Raw genomic sequence first — 19,254 nt, 5'->3', positions numbered from 1 at the left:
CCTTCTCTCGTAAGGACTTTTCTGGAACGCTGCTCTCCAGCCATCCACCGGCCAGAACTTAGCTACATGGCTATACTATCCCATCTGTGTGAGGCTGGACAGCGTGTGTTTCAGGCATCTTGTTTTAAACTCGACCGGTTGGAAGCCTCTCGGCCACAATCTTAGTCTAAACAAGTCCATCTATAGCTTCGTTTTCCAAATAAATTGATCTGGCGACTTTCACCGCCAGGATTTAGCAGGGGTGTAGCGCGAACCGCCGCTGGCTGTCCGTCTCTCCCTCTCCCTCTCTCTCTCTCCCTCCCCCCGGGACCTTCCCCGAGGAGAGCGGTCCCCAGGGACTTCCCGGCCGCCCCTCCACCCCACCCCCGCTCCCGCTGCGAATTTGGGCTCAAGGCACTTCGCCTTTGTGGAAACGAAACAGCACTTCGCGGCTTCCCGCCGCCCCGCGCGCCGCCCGCCCCTCGCCGCGCCGCGCCCACTCGGCCCCGGGGCCGCCCTCTCCGCGGGGCCCGGAGCGCCGGCCGGCCGATAACGCCGCAGGGCAGCGGCCGCGGGCGGAGCTGCCGCGCGCCATGGCCTCGTCTCCCGGAGCGCCCCGGGCCCCGGCCGTCCAGGCGCCGCCGCCGCCGACGCCGCCGGAAGCGCGCACCTCGGAGCGCGGCTCGGTGAGCGCGGGGCGAGGGCGAGTGGGGAGCTGGGGCTGCGCGAGGGAGGCGGAGGGAAGGGGCGCGGGGCCCCGGCCCGGGGCTCCAGATTTCCGACCCCCACCTCCCACCCCCTTGGTGGACTCGGACCGCTGAGAGCCGAGAGGCCAGATGCTCGCGAGTCCTGGACAAGTGAAGTAACCCGCTGGGTGCGTCTTAGCCAGGCTGGCGGGACCAGGGCGGGTCTCTGGGCTCCCGATTCCCAATCTAGGGCTCTTGTCCACCACACCCCGGGTCTTCCCAGGGCGCCCCTGTACCCCGGGCAGGTGGGACTTTCAGGTGTGTGTGCGGGGCTGCCCCTCACCCCAGGCTCCTGGCACAGGGTGCAGGCTCAGCCAGCCTCTCAAAACCTGGCACCAGGCTCTCTTGGGCCCTCGCCCCCCAGAGATGACTTACTGGCAGCCGGCTTCCCAGTGAGGGTGGAGGGCAGGTGGGAAGGCAGGGGTGTCCTCGTCTTTCCTCATCTCCTGCGTGGCCGGGGCGGGGCGCCTGCCCGGCCGTGTTGGAGAGGGGTTAGGACCTCCGAGCTCGCCGCTGGACGCACAGGTCCGTTGCTTGCTCCGCGCGCAGTGGTCCGTCGTGGCGCCGCTGCACCTGGTTTCCCTTTGTTGCCTCAGTTCTTCCTCTCAGACGCCTCAGAGCAAAGGATTTGTGGCCCCTAAGAAAGAAAGTGAGATAAGGAGGCCCCCTGGAGACCCTCATTTCCCAGGGAAGTTTGGGGTGAGATTAATGGCAAGAGGGAAAACTGAAGTGCCAGGCTTACATTCTCCTAACAACCCTCCGAGGTGTATTTTTTACCCCGTTTTACACATGAGGAAGTGAAGCCCAGCCACGTTTCCGTACCTTGCCCTAGAAGTGGCAGACAGAATTTGAATCCAAGTTAGTCTAGCACCAAAACCGGTGCTCCGTTAACTGTGAAAGGCTTGTGATTTAAGTGGGTGAAACTGTCATCCTCAAGGTTCCAAGAGAGTTTCAGCTGGAATTTCTCTTTCCAGTGACTTCTATGTGACAGAAGCTTGCTAGGAGTGTTTAGGGGGAAACAAGAGTCCCATGGGGTGAAGTGGGGCTATCAAGTTGGATTCTGCCTGTTAATAAAATTTTCTGGAAGTTGAAATAATGTTCACACCAATGTCAGAAAAGGACATCACATTTTGCCCTGTGTGTGGTTCTCTTCTGAGAACAGGAAGAGTGTGCAAAGGATATGATAAACCCTTATCTAGCAAGAACTTCCCTTCAGAAGGGCCCATTTGGGGTGTCCCGCAAGATACTAAAATGGGTAAAGTCATAGTCCCCTCCACTCCCCCTTACGTCCCTGAGCAAAGGATGAAAAGGAAGGATTCCCAGCATCTTTTGGAGAAACAGCCTTTTACATAGTGTCTTCATGGCATTTATTTCTTCAGCATATCTATACTGAGCATATGCCAAATATTGCTCTAGGTACTGGGGACATGGTGGTGAATAAAAAATTATAGTGCATGCTCTCAGAGAGTTTATATTCTTGTGGGGAGAGGCAGGGATGATATGAGATATATGAGAGAACATATCAGTATAATTGAGAGAGAGAGACATGGGTAGTCAGGGAAGGCTTCTCTGAGATGACATTCAGGCTTAGACTTGAATGGCAAGGAGTCAGCTCTGCAAAAACTCGGAGGAAAAGCCTTGTGGACAGAAGGAACAGGAAGTGCAAAGGCCCTGAGGCAGCAATGGGCATGGTCATTTTGAAGAATAGCAAGGAAGCCACCATGGTTGAGGAGAGCTGTTGAAGTGAGGTGGGAAGGGGGGGAGGGGCTGACTGTGGATTCCTGTAGGCCCCATGGGAAGGATGCGGAATTTTATTCAAACTGCAATGGCAAGCTGTTGGAGGGTTTTAAGCAGAGATGAGACATGATCAAATTTATGTTACACGGCTGCATAGGGAGTGGACAGTAGGGAACGAGAGCAGAAACAGGGAAGCCATTTAGGAGGCCACTGATCGATTTGGTGGGGGGATTGGGAAAGAGAAATCAAGGGCTCCTAGGTTTGTGGCTTGATCTGCTGAGTGGACATGGAGGCCGTTTAATGCAATGGGGACAATAGGGTTAGGAGTTGGGTTGGACAATGGGTGGAAATCAGGAGTTGTGTTTTGACCATGCTTAGCTGAAATGCCGGGTAGGCAACCATGTGGGGCTGAGTAGGCAGTCGAATATTCCAGTCTGGAGTTCACTGGATAGCTTAGGGCTTGTGAGATACGCACACATTTGGAGTCATAAACAATACTTTATCTCAGTGATGGGCTGGGAAACAGTCTCCCCAGGAAAATAAAGAAAGCACCTCTGATATGTAGTGTTTGCTGATATCTGTGGTATAAATTCGCCACGGCTGATTTCAGGCTGCCAGTGGTTCAGCGCTGGCAGAAATCCTGAACATTAAACTCTGCTCCTGGAGCAAATAACACTCGGCTTCGTTTGTGCATCAAAACAACTCTTGAAGTTGGCAGGAATGTTCCATTTGACAGACGAGGCTTAGATTCAGTGATCTATTCAAGGTCACACAGGGAGTTGGTGGCAAAGTTGGGGGCCTCCTGACCCCCCCAGTTCCCTCTGGCTTGCTGACTCAAAGTAAAACAGACTGTAGCAGTAAGCACGGAGAGGGAAGTGTAAGGAAGAACTTCCACTGTGGAATCTTTGAGAGGTCATGGTTTAGGACTTTTTTTCCCTCCTCTTTGCCTCACTTCCTTTTAAGATGATTTAGGGCAAATCAGGACTGAGAGGTTACTGGAAAAGCCCTCCAGACATAGGGACCTCAGGATGCTTATGGGGGTCAGGAGGGTGTGGGGAACTGTGTGTGTGTGTGCGCGCATGCACGTGCAGGTGGGGGGCTTAGCTCCTGCGTCTCTCCCCAGGACAGCAGAGCTGGTCACCTCTCATTCTGTACCAAGGTGTGCTATGGCATTGGTGGGATCCCCAACCAGGTGGCCTCCAGCGCCACTGCCTTTTACCTGCAACTCTTCCTACTTGATGTGGCACAGGTGAGTGTGGACAGCAGCACAGGGCCCCCCATCTTCCTTGGTACCCACTTCTTCCACCCCTACCTGTACTTCACTTGGCAGATGGCACTTCTGTCCCCCACCTGACAGGAAGCCAAGTGCCTTTGAGGGCAACCTCCTCGAGGATGTTTACTGCAGGCTTTTTGTAGTGAAAAATCGGGAAACAATATGAATGCCCAACAATACAGAAGTAGTTGTATAAGTTGTGCAATATCCACATAATGGACTATTCTGTAGCCATTCAAAAGAATGAGCTAGATCCATACCAGTTGACTTGGAGGGATTTCCGCAATGACCCTCAAGTGAGAGAAGTTACTTTGAGAGAACAGGATACAAATTGATCCCATTTTACCAAAACAAAGACACGCCCCATGTATGTAGGTACATGAGTATGTCTATGTGACTATATATGGTTAAAATACAAGCATGGAGAAAATAAATTACAGAAGGATATCTATAGGCTGTTAATGTTGGCTATAGGAGGGAATGGTGGATGGAGGACAGAGGGGAAGCAGAAAAAAGATTTCTAATATGGTACCTATGATTTTTTTTAATGACACTGATACGATCTCATTTAGGTAAAATTATAAATTCTGAATGCACATGAATAAATGCCTGAAAAGGTGATCACCAAAATGCTCTGGCAGTTGTCTCAGGATGGGGGGATTTCAGATGAGCTTTGCTCGTATTTTTCTGTACTGTTTGAATGTTTTTATAACGAGTGTGTCATTTATGTAATCAGAAAAACGAATAAAACATTTACATTGTGAAACAAAAAGCCTACCTCTGTCACCCTTCTTGCACTGAGCCACCTCAGATGAGGGCCACCAAGCCTCCTCCAGAAGTGGCTGGGCATGAGTGATAACGGGAATGTGCCAGTGTGTGCCTGTCAGCTCCTCCCCTGGCCCCTCTCTTCACTAGTGCAGGCGTGCCCTTAGAGCCTTCTGGATTTGTGCCCCTGGAAAGAGACCAAATAGACCTTCACACCACAGTTCTGCCCCCTGCCAGGTTGCCAGCACTTTCTCCTGGCAGGTGGGCAGGCCCAGACACCCCTCTCTGACGCTGCGGGGCCTTGGCTATCCCCCCCCACCCCCCGACCTGTGCTTTTCAGATCCCTGCTGCCCAGGTGTCACTTGTCCTGTTTGGAGGAAAGGTGTCTGGGGCAGCTGCTGACCCTGTGGCTGGGTTCTTCATCAACAGAAGTAGGAGGACAGGGTCTGGACGACTCATGCCCTGGTGAGCGGCCCCACAGCCCCACAGATCCTGGCTCCCAGCCCCCGTGGAAAGCCAGTGGATGGTTAGAGGACAGGACAGTAATAGGTGCTGGTACCCAAGTAGGTCAGGCTGAGCCATGCAGGAGTTCAGAGATATTCCTAGGGGCTTTCCCTCACCAGGTGGCGCAGGGCTGGACAAAGCCTCCAAGGCTTCCAGGCCAGATCTAGGGGTCTACTTGTGGCCAGGGTGGGCTGGAGGCCTTGGAAGGCCTGGATACAGAGAATGGGCAAGTGGAGGCCCCAAGTGCCCAGAGTTCTGCAGTGAATGGCCCCACACTGCAGGCTACCGCCACCTCCCCCCGACCACCCTGAGAGACCCAGCCCGGGGCTCCTCTTGGGGACGGAGGATTTCTGCCCAGAGGGGTTTGGTTGTTCCAGGTTTGCCCTTAGAGTCGCCCTGTCCTGGTGCCCTACCTCGGCTGTGCTTCCACAGGGTGCTGGGCTGTACGCCCTTCATCACGACGGCCTACTTCCTCCTGTGGTTCCTGCCCCCCTTCACCAGCTTGCGGGGCCTCTGGTACACCACCTTCTACTCCCTGTTCCAGGCCCTGGCCACGGTAAGCAAGTGGCTCCCCTGCCCGGGGCCTGGACTCCGGGAACCCCAGAGAGGGCCATTGGCCACTGTGAAGTCTGTGTGGAGGGGAGAGGGTAGGTGTCCTGGAGGGCCCCACTGCTGGCACCTGCTCACCCCTCCAGCCCTACGCCCCTTCCTCTGGGCTACAGGGGATCAGCCTGGCAGTGCCAGCCTGCTGCAGGGACCGGCTTGGGCCTGGGGGCTGTGGTCCCGGGCCCCCAGAGGCTGCGTCTGGGCCGCGGGGGCCAGCCTGAGCCCGGCCTGGGCGCCCAGTTCTTCCAGGTGCCCTACGCGGCGCTCACCATGCTCCTGACCCCCTGCCCGAGGGAGCGGGACTCGGCCACCGCATACCGTGAGTGCGGGCGTGGGATCGGGCGGGAGGCCGCCGCCCCCGGGCCCGCCAGCGCCGGTCACCTGGCGCCGCTCTGCCTCAGGGATGACCATGGAGATGGCGGGGACGTTGATAGGGGCCGCCGTCCACGGCCTCATCGTGTCGGGCGCCCACGGGCCGCACAGGTGCGAGGACGCCGCGCTCCCCGGACCGGTCGCCGTCTCTCCCGACGCGGTGAGTGCCCACGCCACCCTGTCCTCGCTCGCTTCTCGCTCCCTCCCGCTCCTCCGGCGGGACTCGGCGTCCTGCCTCCCTCTAAAGCAGACCAGCAAGAGGGGAGAGGGGTGGAGAGGGACCACAGGCAGGGAGGGGCAGAGGAGAGGGTCTGACGTCCCTGCAGAGCTTGGGAGGAAGCGTCTCCTGTGGCCTGTCCCACTCAGCCCTGACTAGGTGGCCCCCACCCCCAGCCTCACCCCCGGTGTGCAAGGACAAGGGAGACCTGGGAGCAGTCCCCCTTCCTCTCCCTGCAAACCAGATCTCTCTTCAGCAACTAAGGGACATGCATCTATTTTATCCATCAAGTTCAGCGACTTTTCCCTTGAGCAAGTGATACCATTATCCAGCGGAACCCCAGGAGCCATCATTTAGTCCTCTCTCTTCAATCGTTACCCCCCCCCCCACCCCCCCCCCCCCCCCCCCCCCCCCGCTCCAGCCCATTACCAACTCCTCTCCGTGTTTTAGGCCGCAGATCTGGAATCAGGTCATGACCTTGCATCCCCACCTGCTCCAGCCTGGCCCACACACCAACATCTCCCCGGTCACCCCAGTATTGCAACAGCTTCCCACACGGGCACCCCAGCTTCCAGCCCTTCCCCCAGCACAGTCAGGTGGCCATTGTAAAGGAGTTCCAGCATGGGTGGCCCTCACCTTCAGGTCCTGGCACAGGTTGCTCCTCCCCGGGTTTGCTTTTCTCTGCGTCTTTCTTGTTTGCCAGCTCGTTTAATAAATATGTCAGATTTACAAAAAAAAATTATACAGCTCTGGTTCTCAAAGTGCGGTCCCTGGACAGCAGCAGCAGCAGCAGCACCTGGAAACTTGTTAGAAAGGCAAATCTTGGACCCCACCCCGATTTACAAATTTTGGGAGGAGGCCAGCAGTCCATATTTGAACAAGCCCTCCAGGGGATTCTGCCCCCCACCCGGGCTTGAGAATCAATGGGAGGAGAATAGTAGCACATCTTGGCCCAGTGCCCACTGAAGAGACATGACAATGAAGTCCCTTGTTTCCATCCCCAGACCCATCTGCAGGGCCAGCTACGAAATTTGCCTTTTACAGTGCAAAATGAAAACACGGGGCTCCAGAGACAGCAGGGAAGTCAGTCTGTCCTTCCCACGGCCCACCGCCCTAACCGAGGGATTGTTTGGGTCCAGGTGCATGAGGGGCCCCACCAAGTTGCCCTCAGGCCCATCATGACGCTGCCAGCTGAGGGTCAGAGGTGGTGGCCTTGCCCCTCCCAGACTGACTCCACCCACATGCATGTTCACCCCCCACTCAGGCCTCCACAGGCCCCCTCCCCAAAGGTACCAGGTCACTCTCTGGGTGCGGATGACAGGGGCCTTGGGTTGGCCTAGCCTAAAGTGCAAAGGAATGGGAAGCAGGAGGCTGAGACCCCACCCCCAGGAGGTGGAGCCTCCTGTGAGCCAAAGCACAAAGCTTCAGGTACGTCACGTCCCGCTGTACCGTCCCATCAGACTTCACTCACAAAACACGAATTCATAGATAAAATGATCGAGCATTTCAAGACGGTGACAGCAGAGCATTAACGCCTACCCCAGCACCGTCCTGAATGTGGGGTCCTGTGCAACCGTGCTGAGCCCACCCAAGCCTGCCTCCTTCTTTCTTCCCTTCCCCAGAGGCGACCTTTTCCTGTAGCAGGTGACTGTTACTCCTGTGCATGTCTACATATATTTTATTACTTGTATATCTTCCCCTGGGTGACAGGGAGCACCGTTTCTGTTGACATTTGTCTGTGTCATTGTGAGTCACACTATATTGTAACTGTTGGCTCATGAGTCTGTCTTCCACACTCGAAGCAGGAGTCACTTATTCACCACTGTAACCTCAGGGTCTAGCTTGCAGAAGTCCCAGCAATAAATCTGTGCCTTAAAAAATGAGAGAGAAGGAGAGAGGAAGGGCTCAGACCCTTGGTGGCATGGATGCCCTCCTATTCATGCAGGAGCCACAGGGGCAGCAGAAGGACCATTCTGGGCCCTGAGATCTCCATCTCCTGCTGTGGTGATTGGGAGGAGGGGCACCCAGCATCCTTGGGCTTGGGCTGAGGGTCCCTCTGCCCCCATCGGGGTGTCCCCTCTTCCGTAGGTGGGAGACATCACCTCCACCCCAGTTCTGTCCTGTCCCATAGACTCGTCTCTACTCCATTGCCTCCGCTGTGGTTGCTGTGACCTACCCTGTGTGCAGTAGTTTGCTCTGCCTAGGGGTGAAGGAGCGACCAGGTAAGGGAGTGCAATCAGAGTGTGGGAAGCAGAAGCAGGGACAGGACTCCTCTGGGGTGTGGGTTTTGGTTTTGAACTCTGCCAAGCCCAAGTGTCACTTTCCTGTGTCACAGGCTCCTCCGTCCCAGCCTCAGGCCCAGGCCCGAGCTTCCTGGCTGGGCTGGTGCTCACTGTCCGGCACCCACCTTACCTGAAGCTGGTCATCTCCTTCCTGTTCATCTCAGCAGCCATTCAGGTACCTCTGGCCTTGGCTCTAGCCATACTGCCCTGTGTATGTTCGGCTTCGGTCTCCCGGCTCCACCAACCAGAGTTGGGCTTTAATAGGGAGAAATGGTGGCTGGCACGGGGCCTAGGGAGTTTGGTGCACGGAGGAGAGAGACCTGGACAGAGCTTGTGGGGCTGGGAGGGTCAGGGCCCCGATGCTAGGAACCTGACAGAATCTGCGTGGTGAGGTCCACTAGCCAGGCAAGAGTGAGGAGGGACTAGAAATGGTTATTCATCCCTGTGTCAGGGCTAAGTGTCCTCTGTGGGGGAGGGGATTGCATGATGGCAGCAGCAACCCGTATTCGAGGTCCCAAAGAAGAGGCCAGACTTGAGACCTAGGCCTTGCCCTTGACTTCTGAGTTCCTGCCATTCCCTATGCAAGCCTACTTCCTGTTGGTCTCCTCAGGTGGAGCAGAGCTACCTGGTCCTGTTCTGTACACATGCCTCCCGGCTACATGACCATGTCCAGGGCGTGGTGCTAACCATCCTGGTGAGTGGTCCTGAGGTGGCAGAGGCAGGGTCAGTCAGGGGCCTAGGTTGGGGAACTATGTGGTCCTTGACAAGACATGGCATAGCCGGAATTCTGGTCAACATTCTGGACTCTGCTGTGATCTTAGTCATCTGCGCTCCAGCAGAGGGTGGGATTGGGTCCGGGGTCATAAAGTTCATAGCCACTGGTTCCAATCTGGGGGCAAAGTGGAGTTCGAGCATCCCACCTAAAAGCCAGGGCTTCTGGAACCTGGGTGGGTAAAGACATTGGCAGCACGGCCCGGACTGGGATGATTCTGTCTGTTCACAGGTCTCAGCTGTGCTGAGCACGCCACTGTGGGAGTGGGTTCTACAGCGATTTGGGAAGAAGACATCGGCCTTTGGGATCTGTGTGAGTGAGGCAGGAAGCAAGGGCCGAGGTGCCTTCAGGGAAGGTGGTGGGGTCAGGGAAGTGGCCTTGGGGCCTCGGCCTCCTGGGAGCTGGCAGGGCTGATCTGTATTTGTCTTCGATCCCTAGCAAAGGACCAGGTGCAGGGTCATTAGTAAAGACGGGTGAATGTGGGACTGAAAGAGCAAGTCCGGGGCAGGTGGAGGGATCAGCTAGTGTATCTATCTCCCCAGGTGATGGTGCCTTTTGCAATCCTGTTGGCTGCTGTGCCCACAGCACCTGTGGCGTATGTGGTGGCCTTTGTATCTGGCATGAGCATTTCTGTGTCCTTGCTGCTACCCTGGTAGGCTGGGTGAGGGGGAGGGGTGGGAGCATCATGTCCTTCCTCATGGGTATGTCCTCTTTCACATCCACCTGTTGTCCCAGGCCCCCTGTGCCCAGCCTGTGCTGGGTAGGGCCCTCCCACCTGCAGGAGACGGAGGCCACCAGCTCAGTCGCTGGAGCTCTCCTGAAAGAGCACCAGACAGCAGGAACGGTGGGCAGCTGTGTTGGGGGAAGGGAGGAAACGCAAGCACACATATTGCCTGGCTCCCTGTGGGCCACTCCTGGTCCTGGGCAGCAGGAACCCAAGGATGGATCCGATTTGGTCTCTGTCCCCAGAAAGCTCTCGTGTTGATGGCTACCAAGGGGACAAAAGGGGTAATTCTGCAGCCCCTTCCCCCAGGTCCATGCTTCCAGAGGTGGTGGATGACTTCCAGCTGCAGCACCAGCACGGCCCAGGCCTGGAGACCATCTTCTACTCATCCTATGTCTTCTTCTCCAAGCTTTCCGGCGCAGGCGCCCTGGGCATCTCCACTCTCAGTCTGGGGTGAGTCCCAGGGCTGGACTGTACTAGAGGCACAAAAGACTAACTCCCACTGGAGTGGGAGGAAGAGGGCAGAGTTCTCCACCCTAATGGGCCAGGGGACACCCATGAGTCAGGGACCCAAGCTCTGCTCTTTAGAGAGTGTAGGGGAGCCACCTGCCTCGGGTTGCCCTGTGCACATGACTGAGAGGGGCCTTTCTGGGGGCTGTACCCCACATTCTTAGTTTTGTCTGAGCTCCTCCCTGGCCAGCCCATCCTCTCAACTCTCCCTTCCGCCATGATCAGGCTGATCTGGCCAGGAAGTGAATCCAAATTTCAGGGTAGTGTGGGGGTGGGGTATCTGGGACCCCTCCTGCAGGGAGCCGGGCTCCATGAGATCTGAGCTGGACGCGTGGGATGCTGTGTCTCCAGGTTTGCGGGGTATGAGGCAGGAGCCTGCAAGCAGGCGGAGCAGGTGGTGGTGACCCTCAAGGTCCTCATCGGCGCCGTGCCCACCTGCATGATCCTCACCGGTCTGTGCATCCTCATGGTCAGCCCCACTCCAAAGGTGCCCAGCCAGAACTCCCGCCGGCTGAGCCTTCAGAGGTGGGCACCCCATGCACACGGGTACACAAGGCAGGGAAGCACAAACATCCACTGGTGTGAGGTTGACCGGTCGGCAGGTGCCCCGAGACACGTACACGGTTGAGCACTCCTGCTTCTGCAGACTCTGCACTTAGCTTTGGTGATGCCATCTTCTCCTGGATTTTCTTCAGCTGCTTTGCTCATCCCTTCTCAGTCTCCCTCCCTCGATTACCTGTCAGAGGGTGGTGTGGAAGGGCTCCCTTCTCAGCCCCTGGCCCCCTCACCTCATCCACTTGCTTGATCTCAAGCACCTCTTGTGCCCCGTGACTCCTAAAGCTGCCCCTCCCCCCTGGACTTCCTTCAAGTTCCGGAACCACATGGCGGGCTCTGATTTGCACATCTCCTCCTGATGTCCCACCAGTGTGGAGTCAGTTTTGATGAGCCCCGAACTGCCGAACTCATCTTCTTCCCCCATTAGGCTCCTCCTCCTGTGATGGCACCATCCTCTAGCCTGGGAGCTGAAAGCTGGGTTGTCTTCTACTCTTTCCCCCACAGGTTGTGCTGAACCACTCCCTGAGCCTTGTCCTTCCCACTTCCGAGCACTGATCCCTCCGCACAGGGATGAGATACCCACTGGCTGGCCTTCCCAGTGGACTGTGGGGGATCTGGACGGCTAGGGCTGTGTTTTATTCACTTCCGTGAACCAAGCCCAGCACAGAGGCCACGGCCAAGCTGGTGCTGCAGCGTCAACACGTCCGGCCCAGTGGCTTTCACGAGCACGTGGCCGCATTTTTGGAGATGCTCACACACTCAGAACTTTGAGCACGTGTGCATACATTGGACTGTACAGGATTGGCAGGAAGTGGCATTGTCATCCGTCCCTCATTCTCAGTGTGGATGGCTCAGACTTGGGCCGAGTAACACTGAGATCACATGTCACACTCGGAGTGACATGCACATGGGGAATTGTTGGGGGGACTTGGGGAAACAAGGGCTGTAGCTTTTCCCAAGGGGCTGTGAAGGGGAGGAGTTGCTAGGACGGCAGGGACCTGCCACTTCCATCGGGCGTGGGGTCTATGGCAGGACAGAGTCCCCTTCCACCCTCATCTTTCTCTTTGGCCCCTTTTCCTTTTACAGGCGGACCAGCTACACCCTTGCTTGAAGTCTGAGCTTGCGTGGGCTGGAACAGCAGGAGCCAGCATCTTCTGGGCTCGACGTTCCTTTCTTCTCTGCCCCTTAGCACACTTACTTCGAAGGTTACATGCGACCCATCTTTTCCCCTGGGATATGGAGTCTTCAGTGACATCTCCTGAAGGGACCAGCCTGGTCTCCAGTTCCCTCAGCTGTCATTTCTTGCCTGTTGACCACAGACCAGGTCAGATAGGCCTGTGCCCCTGACCACTCAGCTCTAGGTAACCTTGACCTGGAAAGCATCCCAATAGCAGCTATTCCTGGAAAAAGGAAGCCCACAACCTGCTCACCCGACAGGACAGACACACAGACCTCTTGTTCCTCCTGACACTCCGGTAGACATCGGAGAGAGAGGCTGACAGACATCGCACGAATGGGCAGAGTGGGGACAGATGGACATGCTGGGGATGTCACGAAGAGAGACACAGACAGATGCACTGAGGCCAACAGACCCCAGAGGGAGCACATGGGGACAGCGGTGGGGTGAGGAGACTGAGCAGGCCGCCAGAGGCGTTTCTCAAGCCTTTCCCTTTTGTTCAGATAACACTGTTTCTGGAAATGGACACAGACTGATATGGAGCCATCAAAGATCAATCATTTTTATGAACAAAAGTTCTTTTTGTGGAAATATTTTTTTGAAATGGTATCTTATAAAAAGCACAGGGACCACAGTTTTCTAAAGGCCATATCTTTGAGGAAGAAAGATCCACTGAGGTTTATTTTTTCAAAAAAAAAAAAAATTAAAAGGTTTATCTTCTATTGATTCTGTAAAATATGACTGTGGCCAGCCCTCTCATCCCACCTCCTGGGAAACCACTGCCCAAGGAGGGAAGGGGGAGGGTGCCTGACGTCACTGCCCCTGGCTGTGTGTCCTCAGCCCTATATCCCTGATTCTGCATTTCCTCAGGCCAGAGATGCCACCTGGGGCATGGGTTCCTCCTTTGCTTTGGAGGAGATAAAAAGTTGAGACTCTAGAGTAGTCAGGGTAGCAGGCCACAGTGGCTTGTGTGGGCTGGGGATGGGGGGGTGCTGCAGAGGTGTTGGGGAACCCATGGGGGTTCTGATGCCCCAGCAACTCCTTGAAAAGCCCAGACACCTAAAGAGGTGACCAGGAGGTGCAGACTTGCCCCCTGCATTTCTTCCCAGCCCCCTGCTCTGTCCCCTCCATGGGGTCAGCTTTCCCAAGCCCACCGAGCAGGGGTAGGCCCCCTTCCACTTCCTCTTTAGAGCTTTGACTGCCTCTTAGGTTCCAGAGTCACCCCTAACACTGCCAGAGCTCAGACTCACATTCAGGGACGGTCTGCCCCTCAAAGCATGAAACGCCTTGCTTCTTCCACAAATGTTGTAGCCCGAGAAGGAACCTGACCTCAGAGTGAGAGTACACAGTGCGACCTGGTCTATATGATGCCTGAACTCTCTGCCCTTGCTTGTGACACTGACATGGGTAGGTGATCATTGAGGTCACAGGGCGTCAGGGAAAGAGCTGGGTTCGGCTTCTCTTCGTTGTCCATCTGCCTAAGGGGCTGCCAGGAAGCTCTGCTCACCCCTGGCTGCACACGGAGACACACACACACACACACACACACACACCCAGTTTCTCAACAGTGGAAAATCACTGGCTGTGGGGAACAGTACCTGCTAAGACAGAAGGCAAGGTAAAGTTTCTCCCATGTTATCATGCCGTGCTTTGGAAAGATGGGCAATTCAGGTAGGATCAGAAGCTTGTGCCGAATTCTGTTACCTGTTTCCCAGGAGTGCAGCCTCAAGCAGAACTGTACTGTCCAAATACAGCTGCAGGGGGCCACCTCTGGGGTCAGGGGTTAGATGACCAGGGGCTGCCCAAAATGTATTATTCCGTTTCTCCTTCACAGCAGTGCTACGAAGTGGGTACTATTATTCTCATTCTCAGGTGAGGAAACAGGCTGAGATTAAGTAACTTGCCTAAGGTCAGTTGGTGGCAAAAATGGCCTTGAACCTAAGTGGGCCTGACTCTAAAGCTTGTGGAGACAGCCAGTGCTGGAAACAATTGTTGGAGGAACAGCTGATGCCCAGACTTTGGTACCAGGAGGACCTCTCCTCCTCTGAAACCAAATGCCAGCATCCCCACCTCGGACTCTATGCTCCGATCCCACGGTATTATCTGTACTCATCGAGAATTATCATTCCTGACTCAACCCGTTATTCTTACTCTGGATCCTTTGACTCACATTTGCCCACAGGGCCTCCCCTCGTGTCCCTGTCCCTCTTCTGACACCCACCCTCAGAGCCAGTCCTCCTGTTTCAGAGGAAGAGGATGTCTGCTCGCCACTAAGGCCCAGCCCTGGGCCTATTGCTGACAAAGAGTAGGCATCTCACTCGCCCCTTCCCTCTCTGCTACCTTTTCCAAGCCCACTTAAATCCAAGAGATCATGCCACTCACTTGCTCAAGACCCACAAGACCAGGGGGCTGCTCAAATGTCACTTCTGGGACGGAGAGACCTTTCCTGCGCTCCTGCTCTCCCCCAGTGACCATTCCTGCATTCCAGCACTCTCTAAGCTCTCCCTGCTTTGCCTGTGCTTAGTAGACCTACCTCCATGTACAACTGTGTATTTATCAATTGCTTACTTATTGCTGGCCGCCCCCACTAAAACGTTAAACGTCACAAGGACAGGGACCTTGGCTCTTCCTGCTAGATCCTCAGTGCCTGGAAGTAAATGTTCAATATGCATAAATGTCTACTGGATGAACAAGTGACTGTTTATATCGGCTTTATCCTGAAACAGACAAAAATCACCTTTCCTCGTTCCCTTATCTTCCACCTGTCCAAACAATCTGCTTCGCTCTTCTCCCCCAGCCCCCCGCCACCGTAGTGTTGTCTCCTTGTCCCCACTTGCCATTCCCCCCTCAACTCCTTAAACCTGGCCTCTGCCGTCCTACGGAGACCATGTAGCTCAGCACGGTCAAAGGTCAACTCCAGCATCAGAGAAAAGGAAATGGGGGTTCGTATTATTTACTTGTGTGACTCATCAACTTCTGTAACAAACCTGAGCCTGTTTCCTTTTTGAAAGGAATGTGTTCGCCATTACCTCTGGATGGCCTTGAGGATTAAGTGTGAGATCATATCTGACCAGGGAAACCCTCAGTGACTGGTAGCCATTAAATGCTGGCCACTCATTTTCAAAACTCCATCCTCCCTTGGCTTACATGATGCACCTTCCCCCTTATCCTCCACCATCTCTGGCCCTTCATTTTCTGTCTTTTCCTTTGCTTCTTCTTCCTTTGATGCTCTGTAGGTGTCTCAGGCTTCCCAGGGCCATGTAATCTCACTCACAATCACCTTTATTTTTATTTTTTGAGAGAAAAGAGAGAGCACAAGCAGGGGAGGGTACAGCGGGCAGAGGAAGAGAGAGAATTTTAAGCAGGCTCTACGCCCAGTGCTGAGCCCTACATGGGGCTTGATCTTGTGACCATGAGATCATGACCTGAGTCGAAAGGAACAGTCAGAAGCTTAACTGACTGAGCCACCCAGGTGCCCCTCAATCACTATCACCGTTACACCTATTTTAACCCTGAGCTCTGCTGAACTTCAGAAGCCCATCTGAGTGTTCTTCAGGCAGTTAAAACATCCTCAAGCGGAACTCATCACCTCCCCATGCTTGTTCCACCTCCTGCATTTTTGGTAAATTATGTCAGCATCTATCAGGTCACCAAAACCAAAAACTTGGGGTCTTCTTAGTTTTCTTTCTTCCCCATTCGCGCTGCTGTGCCCTTCCTGCGCACACGGAGTGTGGATGAAGCAATGGGAGGAAAGGGTTGCAGCTTGTATGTTATTACCAAATGGCAGAAGTTATTTGAAATTGGATAGAAAGTTGTAGCCCCAGAAATGGATGGGTTTGGCTCATAACACACACGGTGACACAGCTGCTTGTGAGATGTTTGAGGTGTGTATGTGTGTGCGTTTGCGTACTCCTATGGGACTTCTTCGTTCTGCTGGGTATTTTTCTGTGTCTCTTAAGGACAAAACTGGTGCAGAAGCAAGGAAATTCAGGTTATGCTCGAACTGTTCTTTAATATAGCAATTGTGTTGGAACAAATTTGTGTTTTCAAAACAAGCATTATAGAAGAACTGAGTGTATACGTGTGTGAGTGTAAACAACAGAAATCCTAAATGATCTCATAAATATTCAAGGAATGAAATACATATTATAAAGCATTCACACACACATATACACCCAAACCATGAGATTCAAATGATTTTACCAAGTGCTATCAAACTTTTTATCAAGGATCATTTCATAGCTTTTGAAAACTTTTCCAGAGAATAGAAAAAGGGCAAACTCTACAACTCATTGTATCAGGCCAGAATAAGTTTAATACCAAAACCAGACAAGAAAAGTAAAAATGAAAGGTAATTTACAGGCTAACCTTAGAGGATTAAAAGAGCACAGAACATAGAAGCAAGAATCTGAAACAAAATACTAGTAAACTAAGGGGCTCCTAGGTGGCTCAGTCAGTTAAGTGTCCAACTTCGGCTCTGGTCATGATCTCATAGTTTGTGGGTTCGAGCCCTGCATTGGGCGATGTGTTGTCAGCTTGGAGCCTGGAGCCTGCTTCAGATTGTGCCTCCCTCTCTCTCTGCCCCTCCTCACTCATGCTCTGTCTCTCAAGAATATATATTAAAAAATAATAATAAAAAAAAAAAAAGAAAAATCTGTCCAGTGAAATTTACCACATTAATAAAGGAGGAAAAAAATTATGATCTCAATAGATACAGAATCATTTAATAAAAAGCTAATATTCATTCATGATAAAAGTACTAAGCAAACCAAGAGGAAAAGGACGTTTATTTTGAGAGACAGAGAGAGCCTATGCACAAACAGGCCAGCGTGGGGGACAGGGGTGGAGAGAGAGGGGTAGAGAGAGAGAGAATCCCAGGCAGGGTCTGCACTACCACCACAAAGCCTGATGCAGGCAGGGCTTGAACTCACAAACCATGAGATCATGACCTGACCTGAAATCAAGAGTCAGATGCTTAACCTACTGAGCCACCCAGGCACCACAAGTAGAGATTTTTAAACCTGAGTAAGGCTATCTACCAAAAACCTATAGCAAACATTCTTAATGGTGAAATATGTCACCTAGTGGCAAAATGTTAACGATGAAATAGTCCCTTTAAAATCAGGAATAAGGGAAGGATTACTCACTATCAATGCTTCTGTTCAACACTTCATCAGGGGATCTAGCTAGTGCAGTAAGATAACAGTATAATAATTAGAAAGGAAGAAAAAAATTGTCATTATTTATAAATGATATGATTACCTACTTAAAAAACCCAAAAGGACCTACAGATACATTATTAGAATAAGAGAGCACAGCAAGGTAGCTGGACATAAAATTAACAAAATTACATTTTTATATTCCAGCAACAGTTATAGAACATAATTTTTAAACAGTAGCAACAAAAAATATAAAGTACCTAGAAATAAATGAACAAGATGTGGAAAGACTTGCTCTTGGCCATGATGGAGTAGTAAAGACCAGATCCAGCCCCTCAGTTGAAGCGATTAAAAACGACTGGTCTGCATATATGAAATAAGTTTTCAAGACACTGGGCATGAGGCAATGAAGGAGGAATCTCTGAGAGATGGGAAACAAATGAGGCGATCTTAGGGATTGCCTTGAGGGTTCCCAGATGACCGTGTAGAGCACCATTTGGAGCCCAGAGGACTCTGAGCTGAGAAGGTGAGTTTGGGGAGACCAAAGTGGCTAGAGTTTGCAGGACAGAGTATTTAGAGGAGGAAGCTACACAGAGAGAAAGAGGATTCCCCTCAAGTACCCAACAGGATGTTGATTAAAGAAATAAATGTGAAAGTTGCAGAAGACTATATGCAATATAATGCCGTTGTATAAAGCTCCAAAACAAGGGGAAATACAGACTATTGTTTAGGGCAATGTGTACATGTGGTTGTGGTGAAAAAGACAAGGAATGAGGAAATGATAATTACAACAATTAAGACATTAGTTGCTTCTGGGGTGGAACTGTCTCTACAGAGAAGGACCCAGAATGGTTTCTAGTAATGTTCTGGTTCTTACGTTAGGTGATGGGTAGTTCATTTTATTATTAAGCCTTCCTATACTTCACATCTATTGCGTGTATCAAATAATAAATACCTGTACAAAATTCAGAAAAAATTGGGCACGAAGATTTGTAAAGAATGCCTTTCCTTATGCAAAATATTCTCAACATGACATTGAACAATAGTTAAGATGACAACTCTTCTCTCCCTGTTTCTAAAGCCAGCAAGTACTGGATTATCTTCTATTGTTCCAATGACTATAATAATAGCAGAGGCCAAGGAGATGTCTTTCGTAGGAGAGTTGTCATGGAATCAGATTTGCGATAAAGAAATAAATAATTTATATGCCAGACTGTCCGCCAGAAGAAATACAGAGACAACATCCACAAACAAAAAATCAAGAACTTTTCTTTATACTGGCAATAATCACAAAGAAAATACCATCAAAACATTCACAACAGTCGCATCAACCATTAGTGATTTTATTGACTCATTTACAGGACTCTGACCAGGGAAATGGTGAACATAACATATACTTTCAGGCACCCACATTGATCTTACTACAGGGTCCCCAGGCCCCCTCTGCAGGCTTCATAATAGTGTACTTTCATCCCATGCAGCCATGCAGACACTTCCTCTGCAAATGCAGCCAGGCCTCAGACTGTCCTCAGCCACTGCTCTCAGGCTACTGATTACAGACCAGCAGCCTCCGCTTCCATTATCCCAGCAGCTGCCTAATGCATTTGAACCACAAAATGGGCCCTCGCTTCTTTCTTATCCCAGCTCCATCTTCATAAAGGGTAACAGACAGACAGAAGTCCCCAAGGGCACAAAATCTTTCTTTCCAGACAATTTTAAAGGAAAGTGGGGAGAAAGATGCATATGTGCTAATGGAACCTCTATGGCTGAAACAATTTATCTGCAGATGTGCCCTGACTAGCCACACAGCCATCAATCTGTTGTGCCGCCGTCACTGAAATTTATGATTCTGCGTGAGAGGTGATGTGTCTATCTG

The 19,254-nt window shown here is 52.6% G+C and overlaps 1 protein-coding gene across 2 annotated transcripts; it reads left to right on the top strand.

Moving 5' to 3' along the window:
* The first annotated feature begins 521 nt into the window (after positions 1-521).
* On the top strand, positions 522-12,891 carry MFSD2B (major facilitator superfamily domain containing 2B). 2 transcript variants are annotated; one of them, XM_042982413.1, is made up of 14 exons: positions 522-665; positions 3,586-3,711; positions 4,841-4,965; positions 5,437-5,560; positions 5,851-5,929; positions 6,012-6,142; positions 8,331-8,421; positions 8,535-8,656; positions 9,092-9,175; positions 9,485-9,565; positions 9,796-9,905; positions 10,287-10,430; positions 10,839-11,012; positions 12,129-12,891. In XM_042982413.1, exons 1-14 carry the CDS (start codon positions 573-575, stop codon positions 12,151-12,153), a joined length of 1,509 nt encoding a protein of 502 aa, XP_042838347.1. In that variant the 5' UTR covers positions 522-572; the 3' UTR covers positions 12,154-12,891. The 2 variants fall into 2 exon arrangements, with proteins under 2 accessions (XP_042838347.1, XP_042838346.1); XM_042982412.1 differs by lacking the exon at positions 522-665 and having other exon boundaries at positions 2,245-3,711; positions 5,382-5,560.
* The last annotated feature ends 6,363 nt before the right edge of the window (positions 12,892-19,254 follow it).

The sequence above is a fragment of the Panthera tigris genome, chromosome A3 (genome assembly GCF_018350195.1).
Source record: "Panthera tigris isolate Pti1 chromosome A3, P.tigris_Pti1_mat1.1, whole genome shotgun sequence".
In the NCBI taxonomy this organism is placed as follows: Eukaryota; Metazoa; Chordata; class Mammalia; order Carnivora; family Felidae; genus Panthera; species Panthera tigris.
Note: the sequence above shows the minus strand (reverse complement) of the source record. Positions and strands in the feature narration are given on the sequence as shown.

Coding starts and splice junctions, on each gene's coding strand:
- MFSD2B (XM_042982412.1), top strand. CDS start 3,491: ATGCTTATGGGGGTCAGGAGGGTGTGGGGAACTGTGTGTGTGTGTGCG. Junction 4,966..5,381: donor TCTGGACGACTCATGCCCTG/GTGAGCGGCCCC, acceptor TGGTTGTTCCAG/GTTTGCCCTTAGAGTCGCCC. Junction 6,143..8,330: donor TCGCCGTCTCTCCCGACGCG/GTGAGTGCCCAC, acceptor CCTGTCCCATAG/ACTCGTCTCTACTCCATTGC.